We start from the raw sequence: 19109 nt of genomic DNA on the forward strand, positions 1-19109 counted from the left end.
GACAGTAAAATAATGAAAAGACAAGATAGAGTGTAAAATACCAATAGAAAGAAAATGAATTAAAATGCAAAAAAAGACAATAAAAATGCAATAAGACAATAAAATCAAATACCACCAAATGTAGGAAGCAGGAGGACGAACATAGGGAATAATCTGAAACCAGCTCTAACTAAAGCCTTTGTTCAAAAGGAAGGATACAATAACACAAAGGATCTAAACATTAGTAGTGAGAGTTATGAAATGTTGTTATTGTAACTGTGACATCACCCTGTTTAATGGTCAGTGTTAGTGGGCATTGTCCTCATTTGACAGCAATAAACCCAAACTAAAGTGATGATGCCACCACTGGCACACAGAGAAGTGAAAACACTACCTTTGTTTTTACTTTCACAGCCATAGAATAAAGCTTAGCCTTGAGCATGGAAGTCTAAATGTAGCTATAAAAAATGAAATTAGACTAACGTTGTATATTCACGAGAAATAAAAATCACACATTTACATGAAAGAAACTTGAATATTCTCTGAGAATAAAGTCATAAATTAACAAGTTAAAAAATCAAATTGACTCACAGATGGTGTGTATTATGCCTGCAGTTGATGACCAAATATATTGTAATTGAAGGGCTGATTTTGGAATAAGGAAATACTGGTGATTAAAGCACAGACTGCTGTGAATTGGGCCTATTCAGAAGAAAACAACATGAACCAGATATTAGCATTAGCAATCCCCTTGCTTTGTACTTCTTCTTTTTTTTACAAAAATGTTCGTGATATACCTTCATACTTGAATCATCCTCCTATCACAGACAAATAAACGGAGAGATAGAGAAAAGAACAATTCTCTGGTGTTTTACCTGCTTATACAGTAGAAAGCCACGAGGCGAAACAGATCCGCAAAGCTGATCCCAGATTCCTCAAGAGAAAAGGCTGTAAGAAACAAAATATGCACACTTATATTTAATAGAAAGACGTTGTTGATTATGTGGCATTTACTCTTTCACATTTAATATTCAGCCACTATTTCAAGAAAGTATGCTGGATGATCAACGAGAAATAAAAATGACTACAGAATTTAATTTCCCAAAGAAGCATTTTGTGCACAAGAAAAACTTAGCAAAGCAGTCGGTCAGACTAAACTGGAGAGCAACTGACCCACATCTGACGCAGGCCAAAGACACACCCCCCCCCCCTCCTCCCATGTGTGCTGTCATTTCAGCAGGAAACATCCACAGCTGGTGTGTGGTCACACTCTGTCACAGCTCCAGGACTAATCCCAAGTACTGCTGCAATGTGCTCAATGTTGGTCTAAATATTGTCAAAGCACAGGTACAAATATGACGACAATCTTTGTTTGTGTGCAATGAGATCACTAATGTTAGACACTATCATGTTTTTTACTCGTACTGTATGGAATTTATTATCCTTTTTTAAGTGCAAGTATAACCACACACACACACACACACACACACACACACACACACACACACACACACACACACACACACACACACACACACACACACACACACACACACACACACACACACACACACACACACACACACACACACACACACACACACACACACACACACACACACACACACACACACACACACACACACAATCAGTCCAAACTGGCTTCACTCTGGTCATGTGATTTTATTTCTTATTAACGTACAGGAAATGACATCATTAACTCTCAAACCTCGAGTACAGTATGACTGCAGAGGTGTCTGTGGTTGAGTGAGACATAATCAGCGGACCAAAGGAAATTGAAAGACCACAATTAAGGACCTGAGTCCAACAGATCAAACATGGACTAGGGTTGCGTTCGGATAGTTTAAAAATCAGCTCCTAAATTCTAACCCTATCTCCTATTCCTTGACCTCTGAGTGAAACGTCACGGGGTTAAGGGATAGTGGATAGGAGAATTCAAAAGGACTTAGGAGAAGAGACAGCGGTACTTTAGAGAATCCGACTGCACTTTCACTATCCGACGTGTTTATGATGCGCCAGCGGACGTCATGAATGTGCGTCTGCTGCTGTGGGGAAACTATGGAAACTACAGTTTCCTATACAGCGGACTACAACATGGATGTTTAATAAGATCGAGGGACTCCTGTAAACTCATCTAGAGACTCTGCACCGTGCTCTGATGCTGTTGCTTTGCTTTATGAACGTGGACAACAGAGAAACATATTCTTCATGACCAAAGTTGGAATTGAAATAAAAAAGGAAAGTGAAACGTATGCTCCTCACCCTCTCCCTCCGGTCTACATTAATACAAATGATCCCAATACGTATGATTGTATGAAAATATCTTAAAATCATAAATGTATTTATTATAAACGTTAGTCCTTAACATCTATCACTGTGTATATCACCATTCAAACATCTTTTAAAAGTTGAACAACCCCACACAGCTCAGTGAGATGTTGACTTTATTTGATCATTTCAGTAAAAACTAACGTTCATATTTCTCTCTTTGATTATAATACTGATGAACGTTCAGAAAAAAGCACTTTGGCAACTTACCACATACGTTTTAAAAAGCTTAATAAGCATCGTAACTTTCATGATATAATTTCTCCGTCATAATCGTTTGTGTCCGTGAACGGCCGACTGTTGTGTGACGTAAATGCTGCGGCTGCAATGCATTGTGGGGAAACATTTTCTCCTCTCCTTTTGGTTAGGGAGGCCCAGTGGTTCCTAAGCTAAAGGAGGTTATAAAGGAAGTTTGAAACCTCCTTTCCTATCATTCTAGAGAATTAGAACGGCACTTATCATGGCTGCCACTGAGGGACTTCCGGGTCATTTCACTCCGTTAGGAAGGTTCCTAAGCTAAATGGACTATTGGAACGCAGCCCAGCTCTCCTCAACCCTAAATTATAATATAATCCCTCTCCTGCAGAACATCTGGAGCAGATTCCTTTACACCAGCTTGGCCAATAGTACAATATACTTTCTTTATCTTTTCCTCCTTGTTTTTTTCATGTAAGGATTACTTATGTTTGTCTTAATTACTGTGAAAAATGATAATAAGAAAGGTAATACACTGGTCGCTTACTGTACTGGCTCTCTCTGACAGGGAGGTGGCTGATGGGAGTTCCGCTCTGATCCTCCTTCAGACGCACAGACAGAATCTTCCTCTGTAAAGCTGCCGACTTCCTCACCAGGAACACCTGAACCATGAAGGGTTGGGGTTAGGACATCATGAAATATAATACAATCTTAAAAGATGTGTCTGTCAGCATGGTGGCTCCTCACCCCCGGGGGCTGTGTGAGCAGAATGCGAGTGGCCTCCTCCTCACTGACGGCCAGCAGCAGCCACACCGGGTGGGTCTGAGTCAGTCGCTCCAACACGCTCATCCTCCTGCGCAGCGAGTCGTACCCAGAATCCCTTTCACCCCCGAGACCGGCACAGCTGGGGGACTGCAGGTAAACACCGCACACTTCAGCCTCCAGCCTGGCAGAGAGAGGAAGAAGAAGAAGAAGAAGAAGAAGAAGAAGAAGAAGAAGAAGAAGAAGAAGAAGAAGAAGAAGAAGAAGAAGAAGAAGAAGAAGAAGAAGAAGAAGAAGAAGAAGAAGAAGAAGAAGAAGAAGAAGAAGAAGAAGAAGAAGAAGAAGAAGAAGAAGAAAGAAAATGAAACACTTTTGCCATCTGCTGGTGAAAGTGAGTACCTATGTGTCAGAGGCTTTTATAAATACTGTCCAAAGACAATTCATTATTATTAATTATCCCTGTTTAAAAAAGATGTAGCAGTAATTTGATTATATATTTTTTTAATGTAACTGTAAGGAAACACAGTTACACTTTCCTGTATCTTGATTGCGTAATCCAATTACATGTAATCCGTTAATCCCAAAGCCTGGTTATTACCATACATTCTTAGAAAGAGAAAACATGTTTAGTGAGGTCACAGTGACCTTGACCTTTGATCATCATACATGTAATCAGTTCATGCGGATGTTTGTGTCATTTTCTCCAAGCATTCCTTAATGATCCCATTCCTGAGAATGTGACGGACGGATCAAAACTTCCGGCCGCTGTCAGTTCGATAAAAGATAAGTCAAACATTCTTACCCCTGTAAATCCATGGGCTCTTTGTCAAACGTTAGAGGGGTCTGCACCATCTCTCGCTTCAGCTCTCCGATCTCAGACGCAAACGTGTCAATCAGCTGGAGGGAGACAGAATGAGAGGCTTGACTGATGAGGAAACATAAGAAGGAGAAGAGGAGGGGGAACAGCTGTAAACGAAACCGACAGCAATGCTAAACGATAAACTAGGAAGCAAGGAACAGAGAGTGGGGGACGGAGGGCTGGTAACCGTTCTCCCTGTGTGTGGACCTCCTTTACTACAGGCAGGAAACATGGAAACAAAGCATTTTCAAAAATGACCCATATCAACTTCCACTGGGAAACGGGAAATTCAGTCTGGGAAGGAAGGCTTCAAAGATCGAACCTCCTGTATCATTCATGACGGGCTATTTTCAGGCTGACAGAGACAAGGAGAGTCTTACAAATACATGTTATAGAACTCATTATTCAACAGCGTGAACAGTTGAAAGGAAATCTACTGACAGTGTAGGATTGTGTCGTCATTTTTAGACCACAACTATTTAAGGATTATAATACTGCTGACACAGATATTACATTTGTTTTACATGATCCACACAAAGGATATCAGAACACTCCTGTGGTCGGATGTAGAAAATAAGGAGACGATGGACATGAAGTAGAGTTAGTCAGTTAGTTAGCTTTGGACACAATCAAAAGTATGCCGAATTAGCTATTAGACTTTTCAGTTGGTCTTGTGTCCTTAAATGTATATAAAACTATCACTTTGATACTGAATTTTTTTTAAAGCATGACTTGATTTTCAGGTTCATATCAGTATGTAGTGTCTCTACTTTAAAGGGTCCTCTCCTGCTGATGTTCAGGTGTATATCAGTATGTGGTGTCTCTACTTTAAAGAGTCCTCTCCTGCTGATGTTCAGGTGTATATCAGTATGTAGTGTCTCTACTTTAAAGAGTCCTCTCCTGCTGATGTTCAGGTGTATATCAGTATGTAGTGTCTCTACTTTAAAGAGTACTCTCCTGCTGATGTTCAGGTGTATATCAGTATGTAGTGTCTCTACTTTAAAGAGTCCTCTCCTGCTGATGTTCAGGTGTATATCAGTATGTAGTGTCTCTACTTTAAAGAGTACTCTCCTGCTGATGTTCAGGTGTATATCAGTATGTAGTGTCTCTACTTTAAAGAGTCCTCTCCTGCTGATGTTCAGGTGTATATCAGTATATAGTGTCTCTACTTTAAAGAGTCCTCTCCTGCTGATGTTCAGCTTCATATCAGTATGTAGTGTCTCTACTTTAAAGAGTCCTCTCCTGCTGATGTTCAGGTGTATATCAGTATGTAGTGTCTCTACTTTAAAGAGTCCTCTCCTGCTGATGTTCAGGTGTATATCAGTATGTAGTGTCTCTACTTTAAAGAGTACTCTCCTGCTGATGTTCAGGTGTATATCAGTATGTAGTGTCTCTACTTTAAAGAGTCCTCTCCTGCTGATGTTCAGGTGTATATCAGTATGTAGTGTCTCTACTTTAAAGAATCCTCTCCTGCTGATGTTCAGGTGTATATCAGTATGTAGTCTCTCTACTTTAAAGAGTCCTCTCCTGCTGATGTTCAGGTGTATATCAGTATGTAGTGTCTCTACTTTAAAGAGTCCTCTCCTGCTGATGTTCAGGTGTATATCAGTATGTAGTGTCTCTACTTTAAAGAGTCCTCTCCTGCTGATGTTCAGGTGTATATCAGTATGTAGTGTCTCTACTTTAAAGAGTCCTCTCCTGCTGATGTTCAGGTGTATATCAGTATGTAGTGTCTCTACTTTAAAGAGTCCTCTCCTGCTGATGTTCAGGTGTATATCAGTATGTAGTGTCTCTACTTTAAAGAATCCTCTCCTGCTGATGTTCAGGTGTATATCAGTATGTAGTGTCTCTACTTTAAAGAGTCCTCTCCTGCTGATGTTCAGGTGTATATCAGTATGTAGTGTCTCTACTTTAAAGAGTCCTCTCCTGCTGATGTTCAGCTGTATATCAGTATGTAGTGTCTCTACTTTAAAGAGTCCTCTCCTGCTGATGTTCAGGTGTATATCAGTATGTAGTGTCTCTACTTTAAAGAGTCCTCTCCTGCTGATGTTCAGGTGTATATCAGTATGTAGTGTCTCTACTTTAAAGAGACCTCTCCTGCTGATGTTCAGGTGTATATCAGTATGTAGTGTCTCTACTTTAAAGAGTCCTCTCCTGCTGATGTTCAGGTGTATATCAGTATGTAGTGTCTCTACTTTAAAGAGTCCTCTCCTGCTGATGTTCAGGTGTATATCAGTATGTAGTGTCTCTACTTTAAAGAGTACTCTCCTGCTGATGTTCAGGTGTATATCAGTATGTAGTGTCTCTACTTTAAAGAGTCCTCTCCTGCTGATGTTCAGGTGTATATCAGTATATAGTGTCTCTACTTTAAAGAGTCCTCTCCTGCTGATGTTCAGCTTCATATCAGTATGTAGTGTCTCTACTTTAAAGAGTCCTCTCCTGCTGATGTTCAGGTGTATATCAGTATGTAGTGTCTCTACTTTAAAGAGTCCTCTCCTGCTGATGTTCAGGTGTATATCAGTATGTAGTCTCTCTTACTTTAAAGAGTCCTCTCCTGCTGATGTTCAGGTGTATATCAGTATGTAGTCTCTCTACTTTAAAGAGTCCTCTCCTGCTGATGTTCAGGTGTATATCAGTATGTAGTGTCTCTACTTTAAAGAGTCCTCTCCTGCTGATGTTCAGGTGTATATCAGTATGTAGTGTCTCTACTTAAAGAGTCCTCTCCTGCTGATGTTCAGGTGTATATCAGTATGTAGTGTCTCTACTTTAAAGAAGTCCTCTCCTGCTGATGTTCAGGTGTATATCAGTATGTAGTGTCTCTACTTAAAGAAGTCCTCTCCTGCTGATGTTCAGGTGTTATCAGTATGTAGTGTCTCTACTTTAAAGAGTTCCTCTCCTGCTGATGTTCAGGTGTATATCGTATGTAGTGTCTCTACTTTAAAGAGTCCTCTCCTGCTGATGTTCAGCTGTATATCAGTATGTAGTGTCTCTACTTTAAAGAGTCCTCTCCTGCTGATGTTCAGGTGTATATCAGTATGTAGTGTCTCTACTTTAAAGAGTCCTCTCCTGCTGATGTTCAGGTGTATATCAGTATGTAGTGTCTCTACTTTAAAGAGTCCTCTCCTGCTGATGTTCAGCTGTATATCAGTATGTAGTGTCTCTACTTTAAAGAGTCCTCTCCTGCTGATGTTCAGGTGTATATCAGTATGTAGTGTCTCTACTTTAAAGAGTCCTCTCCTGCTGATGTTCAGGTGTATATCAGTATGTAGTGTCTCTACTTTAAAGAGTCCTCTCCTGCTGATGTTCAGGTGTATATCAGTATGTAGTGTCTCTACTTTAAAGAGTCCTCTCCTGCTGATGTGCAGGTGTATATCAGTATGTAGTGTCTCTACTCTGACATGTCTCCATGCTTTAATGTTCAAAAAGCTCTTTATTTCTCTCATACTGCAGCACCTCTTTTCACCCTCTGTCTGAAACCAGAGCCCAGTCTGCTCTGATTGGTTAGCTGGCCGGCTCTTTTGGGATTGGTCAATCTCTTAGAATTGTGTTGGAAAGGTCCTGCTCCTTAGTCACATACAATGTGTTAGAGCGCTATCAAATAGAAGCACAGTGTTACACAGTGAAGTCATTATGTTATGGAAGTCAACAAAGGAGTCCAATGGAGGCGTTTCAGGGCCTCTTTAATGGACACATTGAATATATTGGTATCCTCAAGAAGTGTGAGAGTCATGATGAATTGAAAATAATGTGTATCATGTCTGGGTTTTCACATGTGATTGAGTTATGACAGAAGTAGTGCAATTTCTGACACACATTGTAACAATCTAGTTCCACATGAGTCATGTCCATAAACTGTGTGTCACGCTGTGTGTCACGCTGTGTGTCATGCTGCTGAAACTGCTGATGGTGTTGAAATGGCTTGATATATGTCCCTTTCACCCCATGCAGCCTCTTTGCCTTCTCTGACTCAACGGCCTCCTTCCACTCATAACTTGAAATCCTCTGGTCTAAAGTAATGAAAGATGAAGAATGCATCATTACAGGATATAATCCTTAACCACAGCTCCCCCCACACAGTACTAATTCAAAATAAAGCTAAAACCTGCTCAGTCGTGTGCAACAGCATTCCACAATAGTTCTTCAAATCTTTAATCATCTTCTTCTTCTTGTTATTATTTCAACCAATATGTTGCCGTCGAATAACTTCAGCCTACTTTCAGCTGCAGGAACCATTCAAATATCAAAAATATTCAGCTTTTTCAACACATGATGGGAAACGTTCAACTTTTTCAAAATGTTATACTTTTTGAAATATTCAGCTTTTTTAACTCTTTTTTGAACATCTTTTTTTCCCTCTTTTACCTACACCTTGCACCAAATGCTACTCCTTCCACATACTTTCAGCTAGAGACTTCATTCCAACTTTATACGGTCACAAGACATTCAGCTATAGAACGTATTGTTCTTTTTTATATTTTCTACACTTTTTGAGATATTTAACTTAGTTTGGAGCTTGGTATAGAGGCCTTCTTCAGATTTTAAAGGCATGAAGTGACAAAAACTGACCAGAAATGTGAGGCAATCAAAGGGAAATGTTTTGATGTGGTCAACTCCACCCAACACAAAGCCTCAGAAAAAACTGCTTCAAATAAAGTTTCTGTGCCTGAAGTGATGCCTCCAATATACTTTTTAACCAGTAGGAGGCTTCCTTTCATAATCTGTCGTCCAGCAGTTGGTCTAAAAGCCAGCCCACAGGCACCACAGGCTCCTCTTAGCCCCCCCCCCCCTTACAGGGCTAAGTGGAGCCAGCTCTGCTAAAACCTCAAACTGCCCCAGCTTTATGTCATATTAAAACTTATTATAAAACACAAGCCGACAGGTCCACTGAGAGATGAACAGCTCAACGTAGACTGGGTATGCTCCATTTGTACCTGGTAGACAGGGATAGGGTCTAGACAGCTGACTAGCACTCAAAGCAGAGCATGTATATTGTCCAATGCTAGGAGAACCCTAAACCAGACCATCCATAGAGAGGCACATTCAAAACAACAACTGTGGCTCATGAAGAGTTTAGCATTGATGCTTCAATAAAAGAAAAGGCAAAGAACAACACTGAAGGCTTTTCTCAATGAGAAGAGGACTTGACTCTAATCCAGAGGGACTTTGGCAATAGTTTGATTGACAGATAGTTCTTCCCATCATCGGTTAGTATTTTTTTCCTCCTTCAAAACCATTCCAATGTCGGCTTCTCAGATGGTTCTTGTGAAAATCCATCTGGTGCTACAGGTTAGAGCTGCAATAACAACCAGGCAAAGCTGTCAAATAACCCTGACAAACCCCAGGTTCACTGTGTGTAATTAGTGAAGGAATTAAACATTAGTCTAAGAATTTGCAGCAATAAATCACGATATTTTCCTACATCTGCTTGGTTGCCTAATCTTTGGGCGCTGACTTGTGTTGTCCATTTGTAAGAATCAAGCTGTAGCTCTGGGTGAGAGAAGCTATTGTGAAAGTGATTTAAACTCATATTCCCTCTTACATCTTTGATGGCAGGGCCCTGGTTGCAAAAAGAAGTTTAATTTAAGAAGTCTAGCGTTTCCGCCAGGGGGGGGCGTCATGCCGTCATTTGACGCCCTTACTCAGCTCGGGACGCCCTGAACTCGAGCCGAGGGCGTCCAAAAATATTAATAATTCGAGAGAAGATCGAGAGTTTTTATCGCTTGAAATGACGAAAAGGAAAAAGGACAAGGACATCCCTCTGTTGGAGGGGCAAAGGAGTCTGGTGGGATTATTTTCGGAGTATTGAAGATCGTTTCCCCGACATCGGCGGTGCCTGCTACAGGACAACTTGGAACGTGCGCGATTTGGACGCGATGAGCGGTGCTAGTGGAGCACGCGCGTGAGCTGCGAGCACCGGAGCCTCGCAGCGGCGAAACTGAGGCTCCGTGGTAAACTGTGGTAACATGAAGAGCTGTTTGGGAGCCGAAACAGCCGGCGCTTTAAGAGAGCCGAGACAAATGATCCGGCTCACTAACGTAAAAAGACAGTAGGGTGAGTTAACCTAATGTGGGACACGCCCTAATGTGGGACACGCCCTAATGTGGGACACCTAAGCTCAAATGGGTGTAGGTCTTCCGCAAACAAATGAGAGTCAATTAAACTATGGGTAAACACAAGCTGTGATGTCATGCGATCAAAATCACATGACTTCTCAAATGTCCAATCACAGATGAGGGTGGAAAAACCTTCAAACAGGAAGTACCCTGTGTGAAGACCACCCAAAGGTCAGTGACATAGTGTTTTGACAAATGTAATGTTAAGGTTTTAAATTTCGTATAAATAAAACAATCTTGCAAGTTTTTATCAGGATGTGTTTATGATATGTTTGTTCATGAGAACATAATATAATATGGTGTAAATATACTCTATATTTTTTATTTCAATCAAATGTTCCATCGTCCCACTTTAGGAAACATGTTTCGCAAAGTGGGACAGTATGATTTGCCTAATGTGGGACAGGTCTAAAAGGGGCATGGATTGTGCAAGAGCAATGGTTATTTACAGGGTTTTAGTCTTCTAATGCATTATTTTAGATATTTAAGGTGAAGGGCAAATCATATTAAATAATTGGGGGTGGCTGCATCTCTGTTAAAATGGTATGACAAAGTCAGGGATAATGTTAGGGATTAATGTCGGAGTTTAAAAGATGGCAATTAATTTAAGCCCAAATATTCATAGTCATTTAATAAATCCTTCCAACACACATTGTAAAAAATAGCCTAAGTTAAGAAATCATTCCAATATGTGCTATAGGTCAGTAGAAAAAAAAACACAGTTTAAAAGGGGAGTGATTAGTCGAATATACATAAATAAAAAAATAAAGAATGCAGACTAAGATAAAGATAGGAGAGAGGAGTTTATCAAATATTTTGTATTGGTTGTGAGCATGTTCTAATGGTTTTTGGATTATTGAAATATATGTGACCTGCTCTATCGAAATCAGTCGCATTGACCCAAAGACACATTTTGAGTTGTATACACTGTTGGAAAGAGGATATTCCTAGCTTTCTAATGATATCAGGATTGTTTTTGTACTCCAAATATTAAGCGAAATATGTCACATTATATAATGACTGTCACCGAGTCATCATTTGGAGAAAAAGGCCTTCAAAGTTTTCTCTTCTCTGGAATCCATCGATCTGATTGGTTATTAGCAAATTATCAAAATACTACGGAGGGAAGATATTTTCGTTTGGATTACTGGTCTGGGGGAAGCTCAGAATTTTTTTTTTAATATTCTGAAAGCCAAGACTTTGTTTAATTGAAATCAGATGAAAACAAACTGTAACGGACCCTGCCGTGTTATCTATGATTATACGCTTACATTCATAATTTCAGCCGGAGGGAGGGGGGCGGCGCTGCGGAAGAGCAGATTGCGAGTGAGAGGTGCCTGTCATCTTCCCTTTACAAGCTTAAAGAATGTATTTATCGTGTGAGTTTGGAAATAAAAGTTTCATATTCTGAAAGCCAAGACTTTGTTTGTTTAAAATCAAACAAAACACCCGAACCCCGAAAAAATAGTTTTTTACGCAAATCCACGTTTATTTTGAAATGAGCCGTTGCGACTTCCGACTGATTTCGATAGAGCTGGTCACATATACAGTTCTGTTTCATATGAGTGTTGAGAGCTGTATGCATAAATCTCTTAATTTTGCCCTCAAAGTGCACCAGATTGATGCATTTAACTTCAATTTAAAGAAAAACATCTATTATAAATAGTAACATAGCTGAACATGGAATTGCACATTTAGCTTTGAGTGTTACTGGCCTGAGATGTTTTTATTACATGAATTAAGGTGACTGAGGCTTTTTAACATAGACTTTTCAGTGTCCCACATTTTGCACAGAACTGTGACACACCCAGCTCGCCACCCGCCGATTTTGCGGCAGCTCTTTCCCTCAAGAACGCTAACGAAAAAGCTCTATAATGAGGGGCAAATTTGTTTTACTTTACTTCTTCTTCACACTTCTTCTGTCTGTGTCTGTGTGTGTGTGTGTGTGTGTGTGTGTGTGTGTGTGTGTGTGAGTGTGTGTGTGTGTGTGTGTGTGTGTGTATGTGTGTTTGTGCGTGTGAAGCAGCGCTGTCTGCTTATTTGCAATGTAGGCTAGGCCTAATCAGAATACTTTCAAGTCCAGATTCAATGTTGTTTGCATACAGTAGTATGCAAACAACATTGTATATATAAAGTAGGCTATATTATTCGTTTCATTTATTTAATAAGTTAATTTCAGGATAACTTTGGGAATGTTGTTTGTTTGTGTTATGAGTTTTAAATAGATTTTGAAAGGAGAGAGCCTATAAATTGTTTATGTAACTTATGTGCCAGTGTGTCCATGGTTTTGAGTCTATGTGTGTGTTGAGCGCAGCGCCGTCTGCTTTTTGCAGTACAGTAACTAAAGTAGGACTAAGCATACCGGTAGTTTCTGTGGACCTGTCTGCCCGTTTTGTGAGTGCACTGCGCGCGTGCGCACTTGTGTGGCATTGTTTGGACCTAATTAAAATAGCATCCCCCCAGTAAAAAAATCTCCACTACACCACTGGATATGTCTACCATTTCTTTTATGAGTGTAATATCTGCATTTTCTCTTTTGGTTTGATTAGGACACATCCTGGGGATTTCAGAATGATACTGAATTTTGATTTATTGTATCGGCTTCATATCGCAATATATTCCAGAAGTCTGAAATGCAAAAAATGTCCCACATCAAGTCAAAATTCAAGCACAAAAACTGGTCCATTGGGTGACATCACGTAGCCTACATCCATTACTTGTATACAGTCTTTTAACAACTATAAAAACTAACACAACTATTGGTCAGAGGATGGACACGTCCAATCCAATAAATATTTAAGGACATGGAAAATTGGCATTTAATATGGCATTTGGTGCTATAGAAGATAGAGACGTCACAACAGGACCTCAATAACACAGAGTTACCAAACATAGTGTTAGCTTATTATTGCGACAAAGGGTTTGTAATCGGTTCGTGGAAAGAAGTAGAGAGATGGTTATTATCTTCTGTTAAGAAATGGGAATGAGTTATATAAATGAAAATGTATGAATACAGCAATAGGAGAAGACATGGGAATTTCTTGATCTATAAATGAAGATCAGTGAACATGACAGTTGCTGAGTGACTGGCTCTCAGCTTACTGGCTTGTGGCGCTCTAATGGCGCACGGGTACAGGCCGTATGTCACACTGACGACTTCTAGATGAAAAGGACTGACATCCAGAAAAGCACTCAACAACAAGTCAGTGCTTTACTGACTTTTATGGACCTCTCCCACTAAATCCTCTGGTTTGTTTCCACTCATTATTTCATTTACTGTGCATAACACATGGATGCTGGTTAGACAGACTGAGGCACAGAGGCATACTTTAGACAGGAGGGTATATTTATTCTGCTCCTTTAAGGTTATGAGTGGGTGTGTGAATGTGGAGGTAATTGATTTTCTGCATGGACTGCTGTTAATGCCATGGATGGAGTCAAAGGGAAACTATGTGTTTTGGTTCTGACGGACACACTCAAACGGAGAGCGCTTTCACAGGGTTAGCCAGGATGGAAAGAAGGCAGAGGAAATTAAAAGCCAGACAACTTTCAGGGTGTGTTTCTACATCTGTCGTTTTCAGCTCTGAAAGGGTGTTTCATTTATTCATCTGCACAAACACTGACCTTTTCAAAAATGCTGAATGAACTAAGAAGATGCAGCCAGGTGAAAAGTATACACTTCTTCTGAGACGGTGAGTCCATCACAAGTTTAAGGGGTCTCAAGCATGCCAACATTTTACAGAAAAAGCAAGAGTTTGACTAAAAAATGTCATCTTAAAAAGGGACTTAAAAACGTGGATGACTTTAAACTTTTTGATGTTAAACACGACCAAAACTGAAGTTATTGTACTCGGCCCGAAGAATCTACGAAACAAATTATCTAAGGATATACTAACTATGGATGGCATTAATTTGGCCTCCATTGAGACTGTAAGGAATCATGGTGTTATATTTGATCAGGATTTATCCTTTAACGCCCACATAAAATCAATTTCAAGGACCGCCTACTTCCATCTACGCAACATTGCAAAAATCAGGCATATCTTGCCTCAAAACGATGCAGAGAAACTAGTCCATGCATTTGTTACTTCAAGGCTGGATTATTGTAACTCTTTATTATCAGGGTGCACCAAGAAGTCAGTCAAGTCGCTTCAGCTGATTCAAAATGCTGCAGCTCGTGTACTAACCAGAGTTCGGAAAAGGGACCACATTACTCCTGTTCTGGCTGCCTTACACTGGCTCCCTATAGAACACAGGATAGAATTTAAAATTATTCTTCTCGCCTACAAAGCCCTTAATGGGCAGGCGCCATCTTACCTTAAAGAACTCATTATACCCTACTGTCCTACTAGGGCATTGCGTTCCAAGAATGCAGGGTTGTTGGTTGTTCCTAGAGTCTCTAAAAGTACAATGGGAGCCAGAGCCTTTTCTTATCAAGCTCCACATTTGTGGAATCAGCTTCCAGTTTGTGTTCGGGCGGCAGACACCCTATCCGTTTTTAAGAGTGCGCTTAAGACCTTCCTTTTTGATAAAGCTTATAGTTAGGGCTGATTAGATTCAGCCCCTAGTTTTGCTGATATAGGCTTAGTTTGTCGGGGGACATCTTACTTCTTCCTTCTCTCTGTCTATACCTGTGTACTCTCATGTTCCGATTAACCCAGCTTCCCCAAATGTCTTTCTTTTTGGTGTCTATATACGCCGGGATCCGGAGTCATGGATGATCCTGCGCTCCTCTGTCCTGGATTGCGAGCCCTGGATCTTGAGTCGTGGCTGTGGTCCTGGTTCATAAGTCCTGGATGGATATCCTTGTGGATTCATCTTCCTATTATACACACATGCATTTCCAAACATTTGGACTACCTATGTTGCAAATGTATTATCTTTTCAATTTACACACGGCATCTATTGCACGTCTGTCCGTCCTGGGAGAGGGATCCCTCCTCTGTTGCTCTCCCTGAGGTTTCTCCCATTTTTCCCTTTAAACTGTGGGTTTTCTCTGGAAGTTTTTCCTTGTACGATGTGAGGGTCTAAGGACAGAGGGTCTAAGGACAGAGGGTCTCGTATTGTCATACTGATATTCTGTACAAACTGTGAAGTCCACTGAGACAAATGTAACATTTGTGATATTGGGCTATATAAATAAACATTGATTGATTGATTGATTGATTGATTGATCTCTTCTCCATTGAGTGGTGCAGTGAAGACATATAGGCCGATCCAGAAGTCAGCATAGCAAGGGCTCCCTGGATTAAAAGCAATGGGATTTTTGGAATATTGGAGAAAATATGATCTGTGGCAAACACAAGTTAATAATACTTAAACGTAAACTAGTCAAACGTAAAAAGCTAAAATCAAGCTATAAACCAATGGCTACGCATCACCAGAGCTAAGCTAAAGGCGACTACTGTTCAGTGTGATGACTTTTAGTAGTTTATCCATTCACATTTATGACTCTGTTTTAATACATACACATACGATTTTGAGATTCATAAGGTGGATATTTAATGACATATTTTATAAAAAATATCATAGAAATACCGTGTTAACCACAAATCGTATTTAAGGCGTCTAAACACGTTGTAAATACCCTTGATTTCAAGAAAAGGAACTGAAAGGGGTACAATGCTAACTCAATTCCTGGTTTCAGGACTCATTCCCACACCAATCTTTTGCCAAGGCTTGCCAGTACCAATAATTATACTTTAAGTATAGACTAGAGGCGTTTTTATTGAACCCTGCAGGAGCTGCTATCATGTTTTCTGTTTATCTGCTTGGGCCTCTAGATGGTAAAAATGAACACAACTCGATGCTATAGGAAATAGAAACTTACATTTTAAGTCAATGTTACCTGGAATTGTTGAAGAAACTCAATGGTGAATGTACAATAGAAAAACTGAGAGAATCCTCATCAAAAAGGTGACTTATGGGGACATAACCATAGAAACAAAACCATAGGTAACCATAGAAACAAAACGTAACTAGCTGTTCTCACCACAGGGCACAAGGTGGGCTTCACAGTGAGCAGAGCAAAACGCTGATCATGTGAATGCAGCTTTAGATGACTTTAGAATCTGGGATTTTCAAGTGAACAGTAACACACTTTGAGTGAGTCACCAGTAAGGGCTCAAGCCATGGGATGTTTCAGTTATTTGGTCCTGGCTGGACATTAATTATAACACAAGGCTGATTCAAACAGAAACAATAAACAATACATAATTATTTCCCCAGAGAAAAACTTATTTCCAGAAATACATCAAGAGTGTTAAATTAAAACAAGAGTATAACGTCTGCATGAATAAGAATTACTGGCAAGTGTTATTTGGTATTCTTGACAAACAGGGATGACAATATGTGTATGTGTTGTGAGTAACTGAGAAAGACAAGTAGACGAAGAGAAGAAGTGAAGAGACTTAGATGAAAGACGGCAGAGAGACACTGAAGGAGAGAGTTATGCCTGCTGTGAGGATTACTGAGGCTGCCAACAAGTGCAGCTGGCATTCCTCACTTCAGCACTCCTTCAATATTTGGCACAAAAAAAAGGGAAAAGTGTTAAAAGGCAACTACACTGTTATGTCTCCTCAATCAGAAATATAACATATTTCAAGAAAATATGAAGTAAAGTGTTCAGTCAGAACTAGCAAAATGGAGGTTTTAAGGCTAGAATAAACAAACACGATGATTAAATAGTCATAGCTCTATCCATTTAGTTGTCATTTAAAGTGGCTGTATAGTATAAACAGTTGAAGAACTACTCTCACCAAGTCACAACAAAGGCAGTAGAAATTAAAACAAGAACAAAATAAACCTATATGTCAACCTTTGGTAATATTTATGTTTGTTTCTTCTCCGAAATCTAATTAAATGACCATAATGACAGTCGGCAGAAGACACCATTTAATGTAAATCAATGGATTAAATGAATCTACAACATGTACATTGTAATGTGACATTAACTTTCAGCAATAAAATGTCAATACAAAACTAAACTAAAACATGCATAATAAATGTTGCATTGTTTCAATCACTGTTCTTTGAATGTTATTAGAGAAAGAAAAGAGGCTTTTCCGAACAAACTCTATCATGATAATCACCTCTTTATTGGTTACTCTCTTTTACAACACAAGTACCGAAGCTAGCGAGGGTACCAGCAACTATTCTGCTAACGCCTTATGCTGTCTCCATCAGGATTACTGCTATTCTGCTAAGCTAAGCTAGTGACCTTTAACCAGGGGTTATTTGGTGGCTGTTGCTTATTCGTCTCATTTATGTGGTATAAAAAGCTCAATTATAAACTTCAATTTAGAAAAATAATAATCATCAAAATGTTATTTAACTAAGGAAAACACCTTGTGGGAAAAGTGTGTAGCTTCAACTTTAACCAAAGCTAGGTCTTGCTAGCTCACTAGCTTAAATTGCTATTGCGCAAAGTTTTAAATGCTGTTCATCTAAAATGATTCATAGTTGCTAGGTTTGTATGGGCTCAGAACAGTCTCATAATACACACATGCACACAGAAGGATTCAAACTTGTATTTCCGGATCCATACTTGTGTTTTTCAATGCACACACAAATGTATTCCGTTTCATATACATGTAAATAAAATCCAAATACAGAAAAAAGTGTTATATATGTATTTTTGATCCTCACTTATTAGTTTCCCGTTTAAATCCCCTGAACCTGCAAACACAAACCGCTTTCTGTGCACGGATCGCTGTGCATTCGTGTGTGGTTTTTTTTTGAGACTCCCCTGACGGTCAGCCGATTCGTACTTGTAATTTTTTCTATCTATAGCCAATCAGATGTCTCCTTCATTCTAAGCCAATCACATGAGCGCGCCCCCACGAGGGTAGGATTACTTCATATACGCATTTTGCACAGTCCGGTCAGCTCGCTAAACAGAGGATGGAGCTTCAGGTGATCATGCAGAGCAGCGTGTCTCCATCAGACTCAGCAGCTGATCTGATCTCTCTCTCGCGTCCGGTTATACTTCACTCGCGTTTATGTCCATATCGATCAGATCCAGCTCTCCTGATCGGCCTTTATAGAGAGCACCGATCAAACTATTAAGAGTGAATATCGGCCGATAATGACCGGTGGGGCTCCCCCTCGTTAACAGGTCACTGTCTAGCACTGGCTTCGTAGTGCACTGATCGATTAGGCTAATACTTATACTCTCTCTGAATACTTCCAGGCCTTCTGCGAGCCACCTGCAGATCCACTTGGGATGGACTTCTTCCGGGTTTTGACGAAAGCATACCTCAGTGACTTCCATTTCGCCTTGCAAACCTCGACTGAAAAAAAGAATAGATTCCGATTAATAAAATGATATCACTTATTAATTCTTTGCTTGTTTTTCCCTTCACAGATACTTGGCTTCCGGGGACTCACTGGTCAGCCTAGCATTCAGCTATCGCCTAGGATGCACTACTGTGAGAGACGCTGTCCATTTGGTGTGTGCAGCCATTGAAAAAATGATGATGGAGAGGTTCCTACCCAGGCCAACAGAAGACACGTGGAAGGAGGTTGCACAAGGATTCTGGGAAAAATGGAATTTCCCAAATTGCTTGGGAGCAATAGACGGAAAGCACATCGTCATCCAAGCACCACCACGGTCTGGGAGTCAGTACTTCAACTACAAGAAGACATTTTCCATAGTGCTTTTGGCACTTGTTGATGCGGACTACAGGTTCCGAGTGATTCAAGTGGGGGACTTCGGAAGAACAAGCGATGGTGGGGTGTATGCCGGATCGGATTTGGGGAAAGGACTGGAGGCCAGAACACTTCATGTTCCAACCAGTACCTCTCTACCTGGTGCTGCTCACCTGGGTGAGATGCCAGTCGTCATGGTGGGT

General features: G+C 40.2%; 1 protein-coding gene across 1 annotated transcript in view; it reads right to left on the minus strand.

Annotated features, from left to right (window-relative positions):
• LOC117552325 (ras and Rab interactor 2-like) overlaps window positions 1-19109 on the minus strand; it is a 52697-nt gene that overhangs the window by 16654 nt on the left and 16934 nt on the right. Inside the window, 4 exon segments of the mRNA XM_034225698.1 lie at window positions 855-927; window positions 3071-3185; window positions 3271-3469; window positions 4088-4182. Of these exon segments, the coding sequence (XP_034081589.1) occupies window positions 855-927; window positions 3071-3185; window positions 3271-3469; window positions 4088-4182 (482 nt within the window).

This window comes from Gymnodraco acuticeps, unplaced genomic scaffold, assembly GCF_902827175.1.
Source record: "Gymnodraco acuticeps unplaced genomic scaffold, fGymAcu1.1, whole genome shotgun sequence".
Classification (NCBI taxonomy): Eukaryota; Metazoa; Chordata; class Actinopteri; order Perciformes; family Bathydraconidae; genus Gymnodraco; species Gymnodraco acuticeps.